This window comes from Lagenorhynchus albirostris, chromosome 2, assembly GCF_949774975.1.
Source record: "Lagenorhynchus albirostris chromosome 2, mLagAlb1.1, whole genome shotgun sequence".
NCBI classification, from domain to species: Eukaryota; Metazoa; Chordata; class Mammalia; order Artiodactyla; family Delphinidae; genus Lagenorhynchus; species Lagenorhynchus albirostris.
This window is the reverse complement of record NC_083096.1, coordinates 179,418,826-179,442,870: the sequence shown is the minus strand read 5'-3', so window position 1 is coordinate 179,442,870 and position 24,045 is coordinate 179,418,826. Positions and strand designations below refer to the sequence as shown.

At 52.0% G+C, this 24,045-nt stretch overlaps 1 protein-coding gene across 5 annotated transcripts in view; it reads right to left on the bottom strand.

Moving 5' to 3' along the window:
• Positions 1-24,045, bottom strand: part of SLC2A5 (solute carrier family 2 member 5) — a 60,537-nt gene that overhangs the window by 24,299 nt on the left and 12,193 nt on the right. The window contains exons 1-3 of one of the 5 annotated variants that reach the window (XM_060141527.1): positions 11,977-13,400; positions 10,334-10,471; positions 9,636-9,761 (exon numbers count right to left, since the gene is read on the bottom strand). In XM_060141527.1, the coding sequence (XP_059997510.1) occupies positions 9,636-9,692 (57 nt within the window). In that variant the 5' untranslated portion in view covers positions 9,693-9,761; positions 10,334-10,471; positions 11,977-13,400. Of the gene's footprint in view, positions 1-9,635; positions 9,762-10,333; positions 10,472-11,976; positions 13,401-18,107; positions 18,932-21,960; positions 21,980-23,185; positions 23,400-24,045 lie in introns of those variants that run through there. The other 4 variants (XM_060141528.1, XM_060141526.1, XM_060141531.1 and 1 more) reach the window with 4 other exon arrangements.

Below are 24,045 nucleotides of genomic sequence, written 5' to 3'. Positions count from 1 at the left end.
GATGTCTGGGGTCTAACTCAGCAAGTGGGCACCCCCCAGGGACTGCAGGCGCAGTGCCTTCCCGATTGGGACAGTCTGCGGTATTTCCTTACTGCGAAAGTCAGGCTCGTGGTGAGTGACTGGAAGGGTTATTTCCGTCACAAACACATGGAAAGCAGCAGGTTCCAGTGACCCTACAACACAGCAGGTAACATGGGGGCAGGAGATGGGGTCATTAGAGGCTTCTCAGGAGTGGTCCCTGGCAGGAAGCCTGCAGCCAAATCTCTCCACTAGGAAGTCGGCTTTTGCCCAAACTACCACGCAACACTTTTCTCAGAAAGTTTATTTTCCTTTTTAAGGAACTCAGAGTCGCCTAGAGATGAGATTTTCCGTGTAATCATCACTATTGCAAAAGCAGTAAATATTTCAAATCCCTTTATCTGCAGGGCAGGGAAAGTGAGTCACAGCTGCTCGTCTGGGTCCTCCATGCGTGGCCAGGCCCCTGTCGGCCCCCTGTGCTCAGCACGTGTGCGGCTCCCATGCGGCCACCACACCAGGTCAAGTGGCCAAAATCCAGGGCAGGCTCGCAAAGCCGATGGGCTTTCATCTTTCCGGGGCACGTTCCCTGTTTTATTTGCTGTGGCGCAAATCCAGTTAATGTAGTCACATCTTCCCCTGTTCACCTTCAATTGACAGTTAACTGGGGGTCCACTGTGTGTCGGGCACTGGTCTTGGCATCAGTGGCAAACTCGGGAATTGTCATCAGGTGTCTCTGTGTGGGAGGCTGAAAGGAAGGTGACAGCGTGTGTGTGTGTGTGTGTGTGTGTGTGTGTGTGTGTGTGTGTGTGTTGGTCCCTGCTTCCCCATTCACGTGGGGGGGGTTTGGGGGGATAGGGAGGTGTTGGGAGCAGTGGGGGGCGGGACTGACCATTTCCTTTCTCTAACTTCATTTCCTGTCCTTTTTCTCCTGGGTCACAGCCCTAATACCATGATTTCCCACTGAGGTTTGGCAAGACCAGAGGTTCCCAATTATTTCAAAGAGTTTTGAAAAATTATCCAAAGAAAATGCACTTTAGTTGCGGGGCGGCGGGTGGGAGAGGGGTGGGGGGGTGAAGGGAAGGGGACAGGTTGGGAAAGCAAAAAGAGCTGTCAGAAGTTTGCCACCATGGGTCATTGCCAGGTCCAGAGGAAATCAAGAGAACCACTTCTAGGCCCAGAGCTGCCACTTCGCTCCCTGGGGAGCTGAAAGCTGAGAGATGGGGTTGGTGTCGGCCGATGCAGACCTCCCCTCCCCCGGCCTCGACCTCCCACCTGGAGTGGAGGTGGTGGGAGGAGCCGGTGGCCCGGCCTGGGCCGGAGGGGGCTCTCCTGTCCCGGGGAGGGGAAGGGAGGGGAGGGGAGGGGAGGGGAGGGGGAGGGAGAGGGGAGGGGGAGCCGCAATACCTGGCTCGGCGGCCCCGGGGCAGCGCAGGTACAGCCTCGGCGTCACCAACGCCTCAGCGGCGGGAGCGCAGCGCGAGCGGAGAGAACGCGGCGGGGAGGCCGCCGGGATGCTGGGCCGTGGGGCGCTGTCCCCTCGCCCCTGCCCCGGGTTCCCCTCAGCCCTGCCCGCGGCCTCCTCAGCCCGGGACCCTCGAGCCCCGCGGCGGCCAGTAGACACCGAAGGAGGGCACCTGGGGGCCAGGGAGGGCACCTGGGGGCCCCGGAGGGCCGGGAACGGTCGGGAGTGGGCCCAGAGCTCGGGGACTGTCCCCACCCAAGTCCTCTGTGTCCCCTGCCCGGTCCTTCCAGGCCCCGGGACCCGGGCACAGCAGCCTCGGGGTCTCAGGCCGCCTTTAGGCCCTTGGGGGAAGGGGGTCCTTTGGGCGCCCAGGGATCTGGGGGCTCAGAATAGGGAGTGGCCCACTGGTCCGAGGCAGGGACTGTCCCTGCTGGGGTCTTGCAGGACCCTAGCGTCAGGCCGACCTGAGGTGTGTGGGCCGGGCTCGCCCACCGCAAGTGTCTTTTTGGTTTTGTGAACTTTCCACGTTTACTTCTTACCCGCGGGAGCTGAAAACGGCGGCGGGGAGGAAGAGAGTGTCCCATCTCTGGCCCTCGCCCTCCCCACCCTGCCCTTGTCTCTGTCCTGCCTGCACTAGGAAGGGGACCTGCCAGTTGAAACCTATTTTTGCCTTGGGGTTTAAAATGACAATAATAAACAACACTGATTAACCCAAGGATATTTTGGTTAATTGCACATAGCAGGCCAAGGTGTGTCACAGGAACACGTACTAATGTTTCCAAGAAACGGACCTGTGCTTGAAACTACCTCTGTTGAGAGCCAAAGAATCACTTTTAAAGTCAAAGGAAAGTGACCAGACCCGCGTTCTGCCAGGGCCTTCCTCACTTTCTCTTTCCCATCTTCCATACAGTTTGATTCATTACAGGGAAATTATATTAGGATTTTATCGTTGAGGGAGAAAAGGACCCAAAGCTAGTTTTCCTCTTTCTTCGAGGGCTGTGTGTTAGGTCCACCCTAACCTGTCACAGTGGGGAAAGTGCTTGCTAAGATCCTTGCTTGTCAAGGATTCTGACGTGAAGATTTGGGTCCCAGATCTCAATTCCCAAATCATTATTATTAACATATATTATTACTATTAAACGTTATTATGAACATAAAATGTAAATATGTTAGCACAGGATTTTAGAAGACTTATCAGAATCTGAAAACAGTGGTTATTCTGGGATGTGAGATTAGGAATGGTTTCAATCCTAGCATATGTTTACATTTATATGTACTGAGTCTACTACTGTCCTAGAGGGGGGATACAACAGGGTGCAAAAAAGAAAACAAAGCCTTGTCCTCAAGCAGCTTAGACTCCAGTTAAGAAAGCAGAATTCAGTCAGATAAATACACTGATGAATTTATAACTATAAAAGAACTCTAAAGAAGGGGGTTGAGGGGCTGGTCAGGGAAGGCTTTACAAAAAAAGTGAGCTTGGGGCTTCCCTGGTGGCGCAGTAGTTGAGAGTCCGCCTGCCGATGCAGGGGACACGGGTTCGTGCCCCGGTCCGGGAAGATCCCACATGCCGCGGAGCGGCTGGGCCCATGAGCCATGGCCACTGAGCCTGCGCATCCGGAGCCTGTGCTCTGCAACGGGAGAGGCCACAACAGTGAGAGGCCCGCGTACCGCAAAAAAAACAAAACAAAAAACAAAACAAAAAAAAAGTGAGCTTGAGCTGAGATGGGAAGGAAGGATGAATAGAGCTTACCTAAGCAAAGGGGGGTGGGGGTGGGGACAGCCTTCCAGATAGGGAATAGTATGTGCCAAGGTCCTGTGGTACAAGAGAAATTGCAATCAGTGTAGCTGAAGAGCACAAAGCAGAAAGGAAGGCTGGATGGAGAAGGAGGCTGGGGAGGTAGGCAGGGCCAGACTGTATTTAGCACTTGTAGACCATGTGAAGGAGCTTCATTTTTGTTCTAGGAGCAGAAAGAAGGCCTTAGAGGGTGGAGGGTGACCAGATTTGTGTTTTGAAAAGTTTACTGTGGCTGCCTAGAGGAGAACTGATGAGGGGACAAGAGACCAGTGGATTTGGGGAAGAGGAGAGGGAGGTGTTCTTTGCTGCAGAGCAAGTGAAATATGCCAGTGACTTGGACCTGCGTGGTGGCAGAGATTAGAGAAGCAAATGCATCTGAGAGACATTTAGGTTGTAAAACTGACAAAACTAGGTGACTGACACCAAGGGCAATTAAGAGGATTTTTGTATTACTTTTAAAATAAAACAAACAATAAAAATGGTCTATCTGAAAATGAAGCTTTTCAGAATTAAAAAAAAAAAGTTTGTATAGGAAAATTTAACCAGGATGTAAGCTGTTGAATTAGCATCACAAAGCAGGTCGGCAAATCCCTGGGCTCTTCTTGAAACCGAGCAGGACCCTGTGGTGCTCTTGGGCACAGAAGCCTTTCTGTCCCCCCCCTTTCTTGTTTGTAGGGAACAGACTCCAGCCTCCATGACCGTCCCTCAGTTCCAAAGGGCAGATTTGAACAGTTGCCAATCAGGGAAGGGAGGGGATGCAGAGACAAGGGAGGAACACCCAAGAAACAATAGTGCAGCCTTGGGGCAGGTCCTGGTTCTGCCTCCAGGGATGCACATGACAATATCTTTAAGCTCTTTATGGAACTAAAACCCCCAACAAATGGAAGATGTCAGCATTCTTCATTCCAGAGAAGCTTTTCAAGAAGACCACATGAGGCCAGATTAAAGGAACCACAGAAGCTCATCAGATTACCTGAGACCAGATTAAAGGAGTACAGGCTCTGCACACACCCTAATCTTATCAGCAACCCCATCCTTGAACTATAGCTATAAAACTCCTCACCAAATCCTCCCGGGTTGGGACATATAGTTTGTGAGGGGCACGAGCCTACTGTGTCCCCCTTTGCCTGGCAAAGCAATAAAGCCATTCTTTTCTACTTCATCCAAAACTCTCCGAGATTTGGCACTAGCACACAGATACCGAGTTTCCGGCATCATTCTGAGACCAGATGATACCAGGACTTTAAGTCACTCTTGGTCTCATCTCTCCTAGGAATGTTCTGGAATTTTAAAGTTTTGTCGTGGGCCTCTATTGTACAGACTGCTGCGGCTCCCCCAACCCATCCTCAAATCCATTTGCCCAGTCCTTCTAGTAATAGAATTTGGGGCAGGACCTGAGGCTGCCCAAAGGAAAGACTAGGTTTCCCATCACCCTTGCGGTTGGCAGGGACATACGACAAGTTCTATCTAAAGCGACGTATGTGAAGGTGTTGCGTACTGGCTTGTAAGAACCTTTCTCTCTTCTTTGTTCCTTTTGCCATCCTGCTGCCTGGAATACGGGTGCCACCAGCTTGGGCCACAAGGTTGAGGCCACACAGGACAGAGCAAGGAGATGGAAGGAGCTTGGGTCCCTTCCCCTTCGAAGTGCTGCTCCTACCCAGACCACTGCTTGGACTTTCCATGAAAGAAAAACACCCCTCTTTTTCATTTTCTGTCACTTGCGGCCAAACCCATTTCTTACTGATATAACCATCAAACATTTGCCTGAAAGTCTGTTAGGACAGAAAATGGGAAAGGACTCTTACCCTTGAAGAAGCTGTGAAGACATCTCTCTCTCTCTCTCTCTCTCTCTCTCTCTCCCTCCTCTCTCTCTCTCTCTCTCTCTCTCTCTCTCTCTCTCTATATATATATATATATATGTATGTATGTATTTGTTTGTTTTGACTACAGCCTAAATCGGGTTTTAAAATGTGATGACATGGCTCTCAACTGGAAGCGAATGGCCTAAGAACACTCAAAGAAGAAAGTGAGAACCCCCTAGCTGCTGGGTGCAAATGTCAGTGGAGATTTACCCAGGCTGCTGTTTTCATTAGGACTGTATTTGTTTTTGTTTGTGTTCAGATTTTAAAATTGCGTGGGGGTCTGCCCCAACCCTATTTTCCCCTTAAATTCTGTTATTTACTTCTGTGGCATATGATAGAAAGTGGAGTTCTTTGGGAACATGTGCATCGCATTATAGCAGAAGCGCCTGCACGTGCCTCGGAGGGCACAAAACGAGGCTGCTACCAAGGTGCAGAGTGTGTGTGGATTGCTTGATTGGAGGGAGGGCTGGGAAGGCAGGAAACAGCTCTGGGTCATCCCCATTCCAGGTGTAGATAAGGAAGAAGTAATTAGCAGGTCCCGGCATGCATCCAGCTATCTACACAGGCAGCGCTCCTGCTGCAGGGGACCTGGTAGGATGACACAAGACTTCCCAAGCCCAGTGCCCAGTGGGGCCAGCTACACCTCACCCAGGCCTGCCTGGATTCTGGCCATCGGAACCCTACTCTGCAACGTGGGTGGAAGGAAGAGGGAGAAAACAAGCCTGGTCCAAACCTTCTTGCTCTACAGGCCAAGATTTTATCAGATGCCCCCAAGGCAGAAAGGCTGTGGCTCATGCTGACACACCCAGTGAGTAAACTTCAGAGATGATACAAGGTTCCTAAGTTTTCTTTCCAAGAATAGAATTTGACCTCACCTATCAGAGTGCCCATGCACTAAAGAGTGACCTTTGGGAATCATGGAGAGAATGCATGAAAGCCAGGGGCTCAGGAAGCTTCTCAGGGACCCAAGTGGCTTCGTTGGTTACACATTACCTTGGGTAGACAACTCTTTTTTTTCAAACTGTGGTAAAAAACTTATAACAAAAATTGGCTTTTTTAGGTGTACATTTCAGTAGTGCTAAGCATACTCACTGTTGTACAACCAGTCTCCAGAACTTTCTCATCGTGCTAAACTAAGGCTCTATATCCGTGAAACAATAATTCCCCCCAGCTCTGGCAACCTCTGTTTTACTTTTCGTTTCTATGAACCTGACTACTTTACTTGTTTCCTATAAGTGGGATCGTAGAGTATTTGTCCTTTTGACTGTCTTATTTCACTTAGCATAATGTCATCAAGCTTCATCCATGTCGTGAGCAAGGATGTGGAGAAGCTGGAACCATTGTATGTTGCCAGTGGGAACGTAAAATGGTGCAACTGCTGTGGAAAGCAGTTTGGTGATTCCTTAAGAAGTTAAACAGAATTACCATGTGACTCAGCAATTCTACTCCTAGATATATTTTAATTCCAAAAAAGTAAAAACAGAAACTGGCACTCAAGCAAATATATGTATATGCATATTCACAACAACGCTATTCACAATAGCCAAAAAGGGGAAACAGCCCACACGGCCACCAATGGATGACTGGATAAACAAATTGTGACATATACACACAACAGATTATGCAGCTATAAAAAGAAATGAAGTCCTGACACAAGCTACATGAACCTCGAAAATATTATGCTAGGTGAAAGAAGCCAGGCACAAAAAGGTCACATATTGTATGATTCTATTTATATGAGAAATCCAGAAAAGGTAAATCCAAAGAGACAGAAAGCAAATTGGTGGTTGCCAGGGGCTGCGGGGAGAGGGGAATGGGGAGTGACTACTTAATGGGTGTGGGGTTTCCTTTGCAGGTGATGCAGATATTTTGGAACTAGATAGAGTGGTGGTTATATAACACTGTGAAGGTACTAAATGCCACCGAACTGTACACTTCAAAAAGGTTAATTTTCTGTGAATTTCTCCTCAGTAAAAGCGAGGGAACAAATGCTGGAATACTCTAGAATAGAGTGGCTACTTTGCCCGTGTCTTTCTGACTCTGGGGTTAGTGACCTTACATTAATAGTGTTAGAGGATAATTTTCAGGAAAAAAGGTAAAAATTATGACATTTTTCCTTCCAGTTTTATTGAGATGTGATTGACAGCACGGTTTGAATGTAAGGTGTACAGCATAATGGTTTGACTCTCGTGCATCACGAAATGATTTAGTGAGCATTCGTCATCTCCTATAGATACAAAATACAAGAAAAAGAAAAAAAATATTTTCCTTGTGATAAGAATGCTTAGGATTTACTCTCTTAACTTTCATCTATAACAGGGTTCCCCGACCCCCAGTACCGGTACCTGCCCAGGCCTGTTAGGAACCGGGCCGCACAGCAGGAGGTGAGCGGCGGGCGAGAGAGTGAACCTTCGCCTGCTGCTCCCCGTCGCTGGCATTACCACCTGAACCATCCCCACCTGCCCCCCGCCCCGTCCGTGGAAAAACTGTCTTCCACCAGACCGGTCCCTCGTGCCACAAAGGTTGGGGACCACTGATATATAACATACAGCGATATTAATTATATTTATCATGTGGTACTTTACATCCCTAACATTTATCTTATAACTGGAAGTTTGTACCTTTGGACCACCTTCCTCCAATTCCCTTCCCCCTGCCTCTGGCAGCCACTAATCTGACCTCTTTTTCTATGAGTCTGTTTGTTGTTTTTGGAATATAATTGACCTACAGCGCTATGTTAGTTCCTGGTGCACAACACAGTTATTCTATATTTCTATCCTTTTCAAAGTGATCACCACGATAAGTCCAGTTACATGAAATAGGTCACCATACAAAGATACTACATAGTTATTGACTATATTCCCCACACTGTACATTTCATGCCTGTGACTCATTTATTTTGTAACTAGAAGTTTGTACTCTTACTCTCCCTCATCTATTTCTCTCCTCCTCCCACCTCCCTCCCCTCTGGCAACTGCCTGTTTGTTCTCTGTAAGTATGACTCTGAATCTCTTTTGTTATGTTTGTTCATTTGTTTTGTCTTTTAGATTCCACATATAAGTGAAATCCTAGAGTATTTGTTTTTCTCTGTCTGACCTGTTTCACTTAGCATAATACCCTCTAGTTCCACTGGCAAGATTTCATTCTTTTTTATGGCTGAGTAGTATTCCACTGTGTGTGTGTGTGTGTGTGTGTGTGTGTGTGTGTGTGTACCACCTCTTCTTCTTGGCTGTGTCTCCCAGCTTGTAGAATCATAGTTCTCTGACCAGGAATTGAACTCCTGCCCTTGGCAGTGAAAGTGCAGAATCTTAACCACTGGACCGCCAGGGAATTCCCACCATCTCTTCTTTATTCATATTTCAATGGACACGGGTTGCTTCCATATCTTGGCTATTGTAAATAATGCTGCAGTGAACATAGGGGTTCATATATCTTTTCAAATTAGTATTTTCTTTGGATAAATACCCAGGAGTGGAATTGCTGGGTCATATGGTAGTGCTATTTTTAATTTTTTAAGGAACCTCCATACCGTTTTCCATAGTGGCTGGGCCAGTTTACAGCTGGGCCAGTTTACATTTCCACCAGCAGTGCGAGGGTCCCCTTTTCCCCACATCCTCATCAATACTTACTTTTTGTCTTTTTGATAACAGCTGCTCTGAAAGATGTGAGGTGATATCTCATCGCATTTCCCTGATGATTAGTAATACTGAGTATCTTTTCATGTGCCTGTTGGCCATCTGTATGTCTTTGGAAAAATGTCTATTCGGATCCTCTGCCCATTTTAAAATTGGGTTGTTTGGGGCTTTTTGATGTTGAGTTGTGTGAGTTCCAGCATCAGTTACCTACAACTTGCAGAATTGTAAGCTCAAAGGTAGTACAAGGGCAGAGGGCTGTACCAGCGGGAAGGATGCTGTAAACCATGCCCGACTTTCCCCTGAAGCTCACACTCTTCCCTACAGTCCGTTGAAAAGAACTTCGGTGGGAGCATCGCAGATATCAGCACAGGCTGTAAATCAACGCCACCCCCGCCTCCAGCTGGTCCGTTGTTGAACAGTTACAGCGTCCCACAGAATCCAGTGCTACGTGACGCCCCAGGACCAGAGAATACATTTTACGTGTCCAGCCTGAGGCCTTAAGGAGCATATTACGGAATCTAGAAGCCCAGTGGGTACTGCCGGGCCACCCAAGTTCTCCTTGAAGCCAAGCCCTGCAAGCATCCGCCCACGCTTTTGAAGCCCCCGGAACCAGAGTTCCTCTAGGTCTCCTGGGTCTGCAGCCGCCGCCTTACCTGGGAGCTTGTGAAAAATACAGACTCACAGACTCCACCCCAGACCCACTCAATCAGAACCTGCATTTTAACCAGAACCCCGGGTGGTCCCGGCTCTCAAGAAAGTCAGAACCACTGCTCCACGCTTTTCCTGAACGTGGCATCGGCGACTCTCCGTGGACACCCAGCCCCGAGGTCTCCTGGATCTGTGCCCAGCCAGGGCGGACTCACCCCCAGGGCTGACACAGCGTCCCCAATGCTCTCCTCGTCACTCATGTCATTCATCATGGCGCTGGTTGGGTAACTTCAGACGGCACCTGCCCTCCGACGCCCAACGCTCCCCGTCTGCTTTTCCTCCTGGGGTGGTGGTGCCGAGACAGGGAAGAGACAAACGCTGTCTGCTGGTATTTGAGAGAAGCTCTCCCGGATGCAACAGGTCCAGGCAAATCCAGTGATTCGCTGGGTGCCAGGGAGAAGAGAAGCTACAGAAAATGTTAGCGAAAGGGAGAGTCTGCTCCCATCTCTGACATAATGGTCATGGGAAATTCCCCAGATGCTTGTTAAATAGGTACTGCTCAACAAGAGCAGGTGTGAGATTGTTCCGTCTGGAACTGGGCCTGGGGCACTGGAAACAGAGGGGAGGATTCAGCTGTGGGGAAGGGGCAGGAAGTAGTAGACCCTTCAGGGGCTCTTAGGTAACACAAGAAAAGCTAACGGAGAACAATGACAGCTGCGTCTTGTAGAGCTTTCCTCTGGCTCAGTCCTTGTACTAAGCACTGGGTCTCATGTTAGTTTCATTATTATCTCCTTTTTAGATGAAATCAAGACTAAGAGAGGTCACAGTTCTTTGCCCAGAGTGACACCATTAGGAACGGCAGAGGCCTGGTTGACCCGGTTTCTCTCCTTCCAGAGCCTCGTTGTTCACACACCTGTCTCTCCTGACCTCCTTTCTTGGACCATGGTTTGTCTGCCAAGACATGGCTGGGTAAAGACGTGGCTGCCCTCATCAGCATCACTTTACTACCCCCAGGAGACTGGCCCAGAAAGATATAAGTTGCAAGTGTCATCTGGAAAAAAATAAAAGCTCGACGTAAGGGCTGTGAGTTGAGTTTTATTCAGTATCTTACTGATGACTATGGCCCAGGATACAGCCTCTCAGAGAGCTCTGAGAAAGTGCTCCGAAAAAGGTATTGGAGGAGCATATATATGAAATTTTTTGACTGGGGAATACATGTAGCCAAGCCTACATCTTGTGAAAAGATTAATGCTAATCACAGAAAACAGATATCTCCAGTTAATGATTTTAGTGCTTTGCTATGCATGGGAAGGTGCGTAGAATCTGGGGTCATCAAAATTCTTTCTCAGACATGTATCTTAACTATCTTGGGCCCCATGTGCCCAAAACACAGAGTACTTCATCCTGAATTCCTTTCAGGGTTTGCTATAGGTCAGGGGCTAATTACTTCATCCTTGTAGAACTGGAATTGTGGGCAACATTTTTTTGTTTCCACAAGTAACTTCTACTTCCCTCCAAGAACTTTTAAGAAACCATGCATTCTTTAACAGAAAGCATCGTGACAGTTTCCACCCAAAACTCTTTAAATTCTTCACCTCCAGATGCTTACCCCACTATGCCCACTGATGCAAAACTGGGATATCGTGACCCTCGCCCAGTCCCCAGCACATTAAAAGGCCCACCTTAAACCACACTTCAAAAATGCTGCTAGAGGGAATTCCCTGGTGGTCCAGGGGTTAGGGGTCCATGCTTCCATCGCAGGGGCCACAGGTTTGATCCCTGGCTGGGGAACTAAGATCCTGCAAGCTGTGCTGTGCAGCAAAAAAAAAAAAAAAAAATTCACTAAATATCCCACTAAATGTCCCTCCCACTCTGAGGCCCTATTAAGGCCCTGTTGGGAGTGTTTTTCCTTATCCTGCAAGCAATGCACAGCTTTGCCTTATCAACAGGCTGGGCCGACTCTATGGGAGGCCTGCAACCTGTGTGGTCACTAGGGCCTCTGCTGAGAAGGGTGACCTCACTTGGCCCCAGATGTAATAAGAGCTCAGTAAACAGTAGCTGTCAGCTACTATCAATGTCCTGACCCCATAACACCAGGCAAACCTTTCCTTCATGGAGCCTGGATTCTGCTCCAATACGTGATTCTGAGTTTTGGGGTTTATTTTGGTGGGGGAACCCACATGCTTCATTCAGAAAGTCATTTAGGGACTTCCCTGGTGGCGCAGAGGTTAAGAATCCTCCTGCCGATGCAGGGGAGATGGGTTCAAGCCCTGATCTGGGAAGATCCCACATGCCGTGGAGCAACTGAGCCCGTGCACCACAACTACTGAGCCTGCGCTCTAGAGCCCGTGAGCCACAACTACTGAGCCTGCATGCCTAGAGCCTGTGCTCCACAACAAGAGAAGCCACCGCAATAAGAAGCCCACGCACAGCAACGAAGAGTAGCTCCCGCTCGCCACAACTGGAGAAAAGCCTGTGCGCAGCAACAAGACCCAATGAAGCCAAAAACAAACAAATAAATAAATAAATATATTTTTTTAAAAAGAAGTCATTTACCTCTTCCTCCCAAACTTCTAACTTTTTGGATGTGAAAGGCTTAAGCCCCACGTGCACGCTGGGCTGGCCCTAGCGTCTCACTCTGTGCCCAGAACCGGGCAGGCTCTGGGGGAACCGGCCAGGTAGAGTGGTCCCTGGAACTTCTGGTCTTTATGGACACCGTGGCATCTCAGAGGTCTGCTTAGAAGGCCATGGAGCAGAGGGAGGTGGTCTTCAGGGTGTCTGCTGGCTAAGGGCAGAAGCACGGAGCCAAGCAAGAAGGGAAGAGAAGGGCTTTCCAGGGAGAGGGGACAGCATGGGGCAGGAGGGAACAGCACCGTGATATTGTGATTTATCATCAGAAATACATATTTGCTCTTCATCCCATCCTGGCACATAGATCCTAAGATCTTGGAATATCCTCAGCATTGAGAGTGTCTTTGTTATGTCAGTGAGGTGACTTTTGGAAAAGCCCCTAGGTAAGCAAAGGATGGGGCTGGTTGCCAGGGGAACCAACCCTGTGATTAGGGAGTTGGACATTTCAGTCCTATGCCGCCAGCCTCCTGGGAGGAGAGAGGGGCTGGAGGTTGAATAAACCACCAGTAGCCAATGATTTAATCAATCATATAATGAAGCCTCCATAAAAACCCAAAAGGACAGGAAAACACAGAGGTTTGGGGAGAGTAGGACTTGGAGGACATGGAAGTTCTGTGTCCCTTCCCCATACCTTGTCCTGTGCATCTCTGCCATCGGGCTGTTCTTGAATTATGTCCATGGTAATAACCAGTGATCTCATAAGTAAAATGTTTCTCTGACTTTCGTGAGTTAATCTAGCAAATTAATCGAACCCAAAGAGGGGGTCTCCAGTGGGAATCTCCAGCCTACGGGTGGTCGGTCAGAAGCACAGGTGACAACCTGGACTTTCAGTTGGTATCTGAAGTGGGGAGACTGTCTTTAGGACTGAGACCTTCACCTGTGGGTATGATGCTGTCTCCAGGTAGACAGTGTCAGAACTGAACTGCAGGACACCCAGCTGGTCCTACAGCTGGTGTCAGACGATTGCTTGCTGGGGTTGGGAAAAACCACAAGCATCACCAGCATGGAAAGGTGTGCTGTTTGCTGGGGTGAGGAAGGCGGAGGTGACTCCAGAGAGGGGGACAGGTACAGGTCAGAGGAGGCCTGAGGGCTTGGGCTGTTCACTGCATCCCCTGGAGTCCCTCAGGCCGGGTCGCCTGGCCAGACTGTGCCTTGGGTGGTGCTCAGAGCCTCCCTAAGCAGGATGAGGGGGCTGGTGGGAAGGTCGGGGAAGAGGTGACGAAGGGTCACTGAGGGGAGATGGGGTGGATGGGGAGAGGTACACAGCACCTAATGAGTGGAGGGTCTCGGGAAGGTCTCTCAGCGCCGGCCGGGAAAGGCTTCTTCCATTTTCTCACAGGTAAGCACGTAGCATCCTGGTTCAAGGTATGGAGACCGAGGCAAGAGAGAGTAGCTAAAACACCCTCCCAAGTGGTTGCCCGGAAGAAACAGGACAGGACACTGCTAATTTTGTATTGTTTAAGTTTGTGTATGCTGTATCTTTTTGAGTGTAATAATTTTATTGTTTTTATTTTTTAAATTTCTTTTAAATTTTTATTTTATACTGGAGCGTAATTAACAATGTTGTGTTAGTTTCAGGTGTACAACAAAGTGATTCAGTTATACATATACATGTATCTATTCTTTTTCAAATTCTTTCCCATTCAGGTTATTAGATAGTATTGAGCAGAGTTCCCTGCTCTATAGTAGATGCTTGTTGGTTATCTATTTTAAATACAGCAGCGTGTGCATGTCAATCCCAGACTCCCAATCTATCCCTCCCCGCCAGTTGCATCTTAATAACAAAATTAATATTAAAAAGATGCAAGGCATTTCTAGGGGCTGGTCAATGTACTTTTAAATTAATTAATTATATTAAGACTTTATTTTCATAGAGCAGTTTTAGGTTTATAGCAAAATTGAAGGGAAGATACAGATTTCCCATGTGCCCCCAGCTCCTACACCTGCACAGCCCTCCCCACCATCAACACCTCCCACCCAGGTGGTACCCTTGTCACCTGGGATGAACCTGCACTGACACGTCATTATCACCCAGAGTCCAGAGTTCACATTAGGGCTCACTCTTGGTGTTGGACATGGTGTGTTTGGACAAGTGTGTATTGACAGGTATCCATCATCATAGGGTCATACAGAGTGGTTTCACTGCCCTAAAAATCCCCTGTGCTCCACCTCCCTCACCCCAACCCCTGGCAACCACTGATCTTTTTACTGTCTCCATAGTTCTGCCTTTTCCAGAATGTCCTATAGTTGGAATCGTACAGCATGCAGCGTTTTCAGATCGAATTCTGTCGCTCAGTAATGCATGTAAGTTTCCTCCATGTCTTTCCATGGCTTGAGGGCTCCTTTCTCTTTAGTGCTGAATAATATTCCATTGTCTGGAGGCAGCACAGTTTATTTATCCATTCCTCTGCTGAAGGACATCTTAACTACTTCCAAGTTTTGGGCACTTATGGATAAAGCTGCTATGAACATCTGTGTGTAGGTTTTTGTGTGGACATAAGTTTTCCACTCATTTCGGTAAATACCAAGGGGCGTGATTGCTGGGAAGAGTATGTTTAGTTTTGTAAGAAACTGCCCAACTCTCTTCCAAAGTGGCTGCACCATTTTGCATTCCCACCAGCAGTGAATGAGAGTTCCTGTTCCTCCACATCCTCGCCAGCATTTGGTGCTGTCGATGTCCTGGATCGTGGCCACTCTAAGAGGTGGGTAGTGGTATCTCGCTGTTTTAACTTGTGTTAACTGGTGGCACATGATGTGGAGCATCTTTTCACGTGCTTATTTGCTATCTCTGTATCTTATTTGGTGAGGCGGCTGTTAAGGTCTTTGGTCCATTTCTTAATCGGGTTGTTTGTTTTCTTATTGCTGAGTGTTAAATGTCCACTGTAGGGCTTCACTGGTGGCGCAGTGGTTAAGAATCCGCCTGCCGGGCTTCCCTGGTGGCACAGTGGTTGAGAGTCTGCCTGACGATGCAGGGGACATGGGTTCGTGCCCCGGTCCGGGAAGATCCCACATGCCATGGAGCGGCTGGGCCCGTGAGCCACGGCCGCTGAGCCTGCGCGTCCGGAGCCTGTGCTCCGCAACGGGAGAGGCCACAACAGTGAGAGGCCCACGTACCGCAAAAAAAAAAAAAAAAAAGAATCCGCCTGCCAATGCAGGCGACAGGGGCTCGAGCCCTGGTCCGGGAAGATCCCACATGCCGCAAAGCAGCTAAGCCCGTGCGCCACAACTACTAAGCCTGCGCTCTGGAGCCCACGAGCCACAATTACTGAAGCCTGCATGCCTAGAGCCCGTGCTCTGCAACAAGAGAGGCCACTAGAATGAGAAGCCTGTGCCCTGCAACGAAGAGTGGGCCCCACTCGCCACAACTAGAGAAAGCCCACGTGCAGCAACGAAGACCCAACACAGCCAAAAATAAATAAATAAAAATAAAAATTTGAAAAAAAAAGGGTCCGCTGTATATTTTGGTAACAGTCCTTTATCAGATGTGTATTCCCCCCAATCCCCAGTTTCACTGAAAAATAATTGACACACCTCACTGTATACGTTCAAGGTGTACAGTGTGAAGGCAATTCACATACATTGTGAAATGATGACAATAGGTTAGCATCCATCATCTTGTATAGATACACAGATGTGTCTTTTGCAAATATTTTCTTCCAGTCTGTGGCTTGTCCTCTCATCCTCTTGACAGTTGATGTATTTTTAGCTTTACAAAATCCAGAAAGTAGAACAAATAAACAAGGAACGCTTCTGGGAGCAAAGTTCCCAAGATGTAGCAGTTAAAAAAAAAAAAAAGACTTGATGGCAGGGCTGCAGGGCTGCGAAGGTCTGCACCGAGCGAGGCAGCTGGCTCCGATGGCTGGTTTTGGAAGGCTGCTTCCTTCAGGGAAGAGCCCTTGTACGCCAGCAGTTCCCGGCCGCCGGGGAGCCTTAGTTGCCACTGCAGAGGGTCACCGGGTGTCGGGATAGAATCACGCAAGAAGGGAGACATGGTTGGTGGCCCAGTATCTGGAGTGTCTCACTCGTGAGAGTTTAGCCCTAAGCTGCGGGTCCTTGGAACTTGGCTCTGTTGATCCTCATATGGGACGGGGCCTTGGAATCTGTATTCTAAACACCACCACCCCTGCTCCCCAACCCAGACGAGGGATTCTATCAGGCAAACTCAGGAGAAGCTGGCTATACCAACCAGGTGGCCACCTACCCGACAGCATTTGCCCAGAGAGAAGGACACAGACGTGGTCTCCAGGGCCCAACCGTGTGGAAAGCTCTGGACCTGCCCCACAGCACAGGCCCGTCTGAGCCGCACTGCCGACCCGCACCCACATCAACGGCAGTCGGTTTACCAAATACACAAAAGAAATATAGTTTATTTAATTTAAAATAGCAAGACTTTGGCCTTGACCCAGACGGTCAGGGTTTGCATTACAATTCTGCACATGCACAAAACCTCCCGCGATGCCATTATGCCGAGACGGGAAGCCTGCAAAAATGTTCTTTTCTTGCTATGGACACAGGCAGAGCTCTGTCTGCACCCTTAACGCTGGGCCAAATCATAATCTTTATTAAAAAACAAAAACAGACAGACACAACTCTGAAGCACAAAGAGGCAGAAAGTGTTTCGTAAACCTGAGGAAAAGACCAAGGTTCAGCAAGTGCCTGAGAAGAGAGGGGCTGGGGGCTGAGACGCAGCCCCTGTCCAGGCCGAGGCCACACAGCTGTGCCCGGGGGGTGAGGGTGGATAAACATTAACTACACTGGCCGAGAGAGAGAACCCACGGGCGCCCGGCCACGTGTAAAAGGAACGCGCTTCTGTCTGGCTCTGATCCGAGGCAGGAGACCCTCCTGGGCTTCACGATGGTGCTGTTTGCAACGCTCCGGGCACCAGCACGAGCCCCTCCCCTGCCCGCATGTGTCCGCCACTCGCAGTAACATGTTCACCCGTCTGCAGAGACAGGGTGGGGAGCAGAGGGAGGGAAATGGAAATACTCAGCAGCGGCAACTCACAGGTGGAATGAGAACGTGAGGGAGGCCCGGGCACACGGAGATGTTCTTCTATGAGCCCCGACTCCCTCTGCGGGTGTTTTCCGGCTGCAGCCGGTCTGGGGAAACCCAGGTCTCAGGCCTGTCCTTAGAGGCCATGCCCAGCGGGCATCGATGTTGCACCATCTGAGCCAAGGCCTCTGGGGCCCCCTTCAGAACAAGAGGTATTCGAGCATCATTCCCCCAGGGCCCATACTCTAGCTCAGCCGTGAGTCACCTTCTCTTTTGCAGCAAGTAACTTCCTGAATTTCTGCTCCATTCTAGAAGCTAACGTGAGGCTCTTTACCAGCTAGGCACCCATGATGAGCTGTAACGTCTTTAGGGGAACCCCGGACTCCCCTCACGTGGGCCATTTCTGTAAGGAGACCGCCTTACTGACAAGTAGCTTTCTGTAGGGCAGCCCAGAGCTTTCTTTGAATCCTAAAGGGATGTTTCACCTCTTGCTGATTTTCATAAAACCTTCTTTTAAAAAGGGAACCCAAAAGGAGCGTTTTGGACCTAGTTCTGTAGAGGACTATTACTTTCAGAGTCTCTTCCTATTACAGATTTTGCTTTTGAGAGTAAAAGAGGAATCAACAGGAGGGTGTGGCTTTGGTTTTAATCCAGAACCCTTTAACAGGTTCAGAAAAGCAGTTTTGCAGAGTTCTCATGGGCCCCAAGGGAGGGGCACCTATCAGGTTAGTTGTACTTTTCTTCCCCAAGGCCCCGCACGCACAGTGACAGTTACACCTCCCACTCTTAGCCAGTGGCTTCTGTGACTGAACAGAGAAATTGTTTTCTGACCTAAGACGAAAGGGTTGGTGGAAGAGCCATAGGTTATAGAGATACGGATGCTTCTTTTAAATCCGTTTTCTTTTGAATCACCCCATGATGCATGCGTCACTCTCCCCAACCAATCCCCCAAACCTTCACCTTCAGGGAGGAATCAGTATTTGGGTGTTCCCTAACCCTCTGGTCGCCTTTCCTATAAAAAATTAACCTAGGAAGTGAACAAGCCAGATCCTTCCCCGACTCACCCGTTTCAGTCTTTACAAGAACAGACCCAAGTGACAGTGGGGCGTCTGCGGGGACTTCTGCAGTGGCCTCTTCCTGTCCTGTTCCAGCCCTTGCATTGGAGGAGGGGCCTGCATTTTAATTTTAAGTGCCTGGGGGAGACAGGAGTCTGGATCCTGGCCTCTGCTTGAAACTCAAACACAATCCATACATCAAGGGCTGGCAGCCCGTGGAGAGGATTCAGGAGGCCCCAGGAGACCAGCTGCCCTGCAGCTGTGTGCGGCTGTGCTCATGCTGGTCACCAGGGGGGAACCTCCTGGTGAAAGGTAACTGGCCCTTTCGTTGACCAGCAAAGCCATCCGAGAAAAGCCAGGCTCTCAGGGGAATCTCAACGCCCTGACAAACCAGGAGTCTGCTCTGTGATACTTCAGTGGGGGCCACGTCGCTGGTACCCCCTGACATTTTCTTGAGGATGGGTGCCCAGTGTACATATATCTCTATGTGCTTTTCCCACCGGTGTGGGTCCCTCCAGCTGTAAACAGTGCTGTGTGGTCATGAGGCCGAAGACGCCCGGACCGCCAGGCAACCTGGCAGTGATCGGGTCCCACGGGTTTCCCTGAATCTCAGTGCAGCCCTCATGCTGACGAACTCCCCTGCGTGCAGAAGGATGCGGTGTGAGGGGGTCGTGCTTGAGGGTCGAGGAGGTAGACAAGCCGAGTCTGCGCTGCTCCCCACGGGGCTTGAGCTTCGGCAGCCGAAGGCGGACAGCGCAGCTGACGCCCCGCTCCCTGCAGAGGGGACTCGGCGCCGCCCGCCCCAGGTCGGCAGCACCCACGCACAGAACTAGGGGGGCAGCAGCTCAGGTGCTTGGAAGTTCATCCGCGGCCCGCCTGGGCCCCTGCGACTCGCCCGCCCGTTGTGGAGGGCGCAGGGGCCTTGGGGGGCCCAGCGGGCTCTCGGCGGCAGCGGAAGCCTGAGGGCAGCAGCAGGAGCAGAGGGAGAGGAGACGAGTCCGGACGGTGCGGGTGCAGAGGACGAACGTGATGCAGTTGGCGCCCCCCTGAAAGGTGTTCCCGATCCCCTGGCAGGGAGAAAGGGAGAGGCGTGAGTGCCGGGGCCGGGGCGGGCCTGAGAAGCACACGCAGGGAGGCCGGGAAGTGCTGGGGACCCAGGAACCGGTCCTCCACCCCTGAGGCTGGTCTGTGGGGGACCCTGTCCACGTGGGCCTTGGGCTGAGCACCGGGCAGGCCTGGACTTGCAGGCGTGTCCCCGGGTCTTCTGGGCTGGGAAGGACTCAGGGTCAGTCAACTCTCCCGGGGCTACTCCTAGGCCACTGGACAGCAACTCAACACCCCCGGGCTGCCCCCGAGCCACGCTGACCTTCCATCTTCTCTCATCAAGGCTCCCTGTGGGGCAGCGAGCAAGTCGAGGTGGGGCAGAGCCCCCGCCTGCCTGCCTGCCGGGGACAGGGATCTGACCCTGCTGACCCCCGCGGTCGGCCGGGAGCCGCGAGGGCGGGGCGGGGCGGGGGCGGGGCAGACCTACGTGCAGAACCACGAGCACTGGCGTCCGCACTGCCGGGGAGCCACAGAGGGTCAGGACGAACCGCACGGTGCTCCAGATCCGGAGGCAGACGAAGATAAGCGGGATGAGGGCCAGCTTCTTATCGGCCGCGGAGGTGCGGCGCTGGAGCTGGTGCGCCTGGGACACGAGGGGCCGGTACTCGGAGAGAGCCTCATGCTGCGCAAGGAGCACACAAAGCAGACGTGAGCGACGGGGCCCTCCCGCCCCCTCCAGCCTCACCGCAGGCTGCCCTCCCACCGGGACGCGGAGGTCGTGAGCCGCGCAGTACCTGAGGCCGGCAGCCCAGGTTCCCACCTCTGCCCGGTCTCCTCCATCCACTGTCTGCTCCACACCCCACGTGGGTGTCTAAAGCACGTCGGAAACTTCTCAGGTCCGAAACACATGCCTGCTCTCGACCCCCAGCCTGCTGCCTGCTTCCCCATCTCAGCTAACGGGAGCCCCGTCCTTCCAGCCGTCCAGGCCCCAAACTTGGGAGTGGCCTTTGGTCCCTCTCTCTGTGCGACAGCTCACGTCCGATCCATAGGTAAGCCCTGCAGGCCCTGCCTTCAAAACAGACCCAGACCTGGACGTCCACTGCCACTGCCACCAGCCCGGTGCAAGCACCACCACCCCTTCTCTGGAGAGTTGCCACTGCTTCTTCACAGGTCTCCCTCTATCTCCCTGACCACCCCACCCCGTCCCCACTGCAGTCTCACTCTCAACACAGAAGCAGCGTGGCTCGTTGAAAACCTAAGTCGGATCAAGCCAGTATTCCACTCAAAGCTCTTGGTGTCTTCCCATTTCACACGTTCCTTACGATGTCCCCAACCCTAGTCTAGCTCTGACCTCATTCCTGTTACGTACCCGCTGTTTACTCTTCTCCAGACACACGGGCGTCCGAATGCTCCAAACATGCCAGGCACACCCCACCCCAGGGCCTTTGCACAGGCTGCTCCCTCGAGCTGGAATGCTCTTTCCCAACCGTCTATGTGGCTCACGCCCTCACCCTCTTCAAGTCTTTGCTCCAGTGTTGAATTCTGGATAAGGGCTATCCTGACAACCTATTGAAACTGCAAAGGCGTTTCCCAGGTGGTCCTGTCCCCACCTCCAGCTCTTTATCCTTGTCTGCTTCTCATAGCTCTTCTCCTCCTCCTTCCTGGATGCCATTCACCCTCGTTTATCAGGCCCATCGCTCACAGTCATCCTCCTCCAGAAGGCAAGCCCCCCCTGCCCCCCGGCCCTGCTGTGTCCCCCCACCCCGCCGCCTGCCCCACAGCAAGGGCTCTGCCCGAAGCTGGGACAGGAAGAAAAGGGGAGCAGCCGCCAGCTTTGGTTTCCCTGCTCCTCGGAATGCCCTTCAGGGACAGGAAAGGCAGTTCCAGATCACAACCGAATTTCTAAAAATAGATGAAGAAAACACTGCTCCATAACAAAGGTGTGTTTTTGAGCCTGGTCCTCTGTGGGGGACACTGAAGGCGCAGGTAAGGAGAAGAGCCACACCCCTTGGCATCTCTGAGCACCCAAGCTGCTGCAGCTCACCTGCTCAGAGCACGTGCTTCCTCCCCGGGGCCTTCAGCACCCAGAGAACGGCACCACCCATCCCCTCCAGGACCACACGGGTGGGCGGGGGAGCTGGGCACTAGCCAGGGCTGCTGATCCGCTCTTCCTCAGGGCAAGGCTCGCCCAGTTCATTTATTTTTAGCTCTCCCTCCTAGCTAGAGGCAGGGAACCACCCGCACATTCTCACCTCCCTGCTCACTAGTATTCCTTTTCTCTGGAAACACCCGCAGAGCTGTAGGAGAGGACCATTCTCACATGGGGGGGCGGTCAGCCTCACAGGCAGGACCCCAGGCTTCCTGCCTCCGCTACAGGAAGGGCAGGGAGGCCGACAGACACACGAGGGACTCCCCTGGTGCTCCAGTGGTTAAGAGTCTGGGCAGGAGGGAGAGCTGGCGGTGCCAATTTAAAATCTGGTGGTCAGGGGGACTTCCCTGGCTGTCCAGTGGTTAGGACTCTGTGCTTCCACTGCAGGGGGCACGGGTTCTCAGGGAGCTAAGATCTCGCATGCCCTGCAGCATGGTCCCCCACACACACACACACACACACACACACACACACACACACATGAAAAGGCAGCTGGGGGAGGGCATGGGGAGGTCCTGGGCAGAGCCTGGTGGGGCTCCTGGGAGCTTTCATCGGGGAGCCCGGAACCTTCCCAGGGCAACGGAAAAGAGGAGGTGAGAAGGGCAGCCCCGGCCCAGGCAGGAGACCAGCTAAAAAACTCTAAGTAGACAAAGAGGATCTCAGACCCACCGGTAAGCCCTGCCAACATCTCTGTCAACGACTCCAAGCTGAGCCAGAAGAGGGCGGCAGGGAGGAGAGAGAATCAGGTGAATTCTGGAGTAAAAAGAGAACCCAAAGTGTGCATCCCACATACAGGGTGGCGATCACGTGTCAGCTGCGAGGAGCACCCTACACACTTGGAAATGACCGCTGAGCCAGCAGCACACCCGAAAGTCAAAAGTTGGGGACATTCTCGCCTACGATTACAGCCTTGAAAACTCAGAGCAAAACAGAAACACAGGCACCACACCAGCAGAATGAGCTTGGAAGTCTATCCCCAGAGCTTTCACGATGTTACTGCTCCAGCCCCGTTTCATCTTCCATCGTAATTACACTTCTCCCTCCTCCTAGGATCCATGCCTGAGCTCTCATTAGCATTCCCACCGACACACAGAGCTTTTGTGCATAGTAGATGCTCAATAAAAACACACTGAATGAATGGTTGAGCGGATCAACGGATGGGCTAACCTGAGGCTTTTTGGGGTAGCAGTTTGCTTGTGGCTAGGAGAAAGCCCATACTTTATATGTGCGGAACCAGTAGTCCAGAGCAAGGAACAATTTGGCCAGATCATCAGAGGGAAACCATTCTTTCCTAGAATTTCTGGCCAGAAGTCTAGGAGACTTCAGAGCAGCCCAGCCTATTGATTTATGAATTCCTGACAGCCTGAAAAGTCTACCACTTATAATATTTTAATCATCAAGGAGAAAAAAGTGAGTTATTTGTATCGCTGATTGTGAAAGCCTGTGGCCTCCTCTCTCCAGGGGCACGCTAGTTCAATTCTTAGTTCATCTTTCATCCAAATTCCTCTCCAGGTTAAGCGACCGTGGTGATCTGTCCAGGAGGGGGCAATAGAGAGCTGCGGCCCAGAACACAGGCTGAGCCTGCAGCCTCCTCGGCTTCACAGCAGGTCAGTCAGAGTTGGGCGAGTCTGGGGAGCCCCCTAACTTCGGTGAGCCCCCGTTTCCTCACCCACACACGGAGGATAACAGGACCCGCTCCCGACAGGGCTGCATAATTAGCAAACCAGTCAAGCCACGATGCTTATTAATTCAGTGCACGTCACGGCGCCTGAGGCACAGCAAAGCCTCCGTCACTCTGGTCGGTCACCAGTCCCGTCCCCTACGGCAGCCAAGCCTGACGCCGGGACACGGTGGCCACACAGAGCTCTGGGCCGGGGCCCCGCGGGGCACCTACCGCTCTGTTGATGTGCTTCCGGATGAGGAGGTAGATCACGGGCAGCGTGACGTAGGCGAGCATCTCCCACAGCTTCCCGGTCAGCAGCATCCAGAGCACGCGGTCCTCCGCCTCCAGGTCGATCCAGCACCAGCCCACGGACACGTCCGAGGCGTCGTAGCCGATCTTCCTTAGAGTGACAGCCGCCACGGTGATGACCAGCGGGATCCCCCAGCTGAGGAATAAGGAGCAGACGGGGGGCGGTGAGGTCGGACCCGGCTCCCGGCAAAGCCAGCGAGGGCGAAGGGACCGGGATGCCGTGTCGGCAAGAAGGACGGTGCTCTCCCAAGCGTGCAGCAGACAGTGTTCCCGGAGAAAGGAGGGGCGGGCGTCCTCAAACCCCCCCACCCAGCCCTGCTCTGCCCAAGCCCTGCCAAGCCCGGGGTGCCCTGGCCTCCCTCCCAAGCCCTTGGAGGCCGGGTTCTATTTCAGAATTGCCAGGCTCCTCGGAGACGGGCGCTGGGACGCCGTGGCATGGGGACGGCCGGCTCCTTCCCGCACCGAGGGGCCTGTGCACTGGCCTGCAGACACCAGCCCACGCGGACAAGCCTCACCCACCACCCCGCCGACAGGCCCCCCGGCCAGCCTGGGCCCAGGGGTGCACACACTGGTGGCCCGGGGTTGTCTGGGTCCCGTGCACCCACAGCAGGAACCAGAAGAGGGGCCCCGGGCTCCGGGCGGACACGTCTCCTCGGTCCTGAGCCCTCCTTGCTCTACGGGAAGGGGCGGGCACTGGCAAGGGTCCAAGGGGCCCACTAAAGCCCAGACCCTGGGGCGGGGGCCCCCTCTCAGCGCAGTGCTGGGCTGACTTTTCTAGAGTT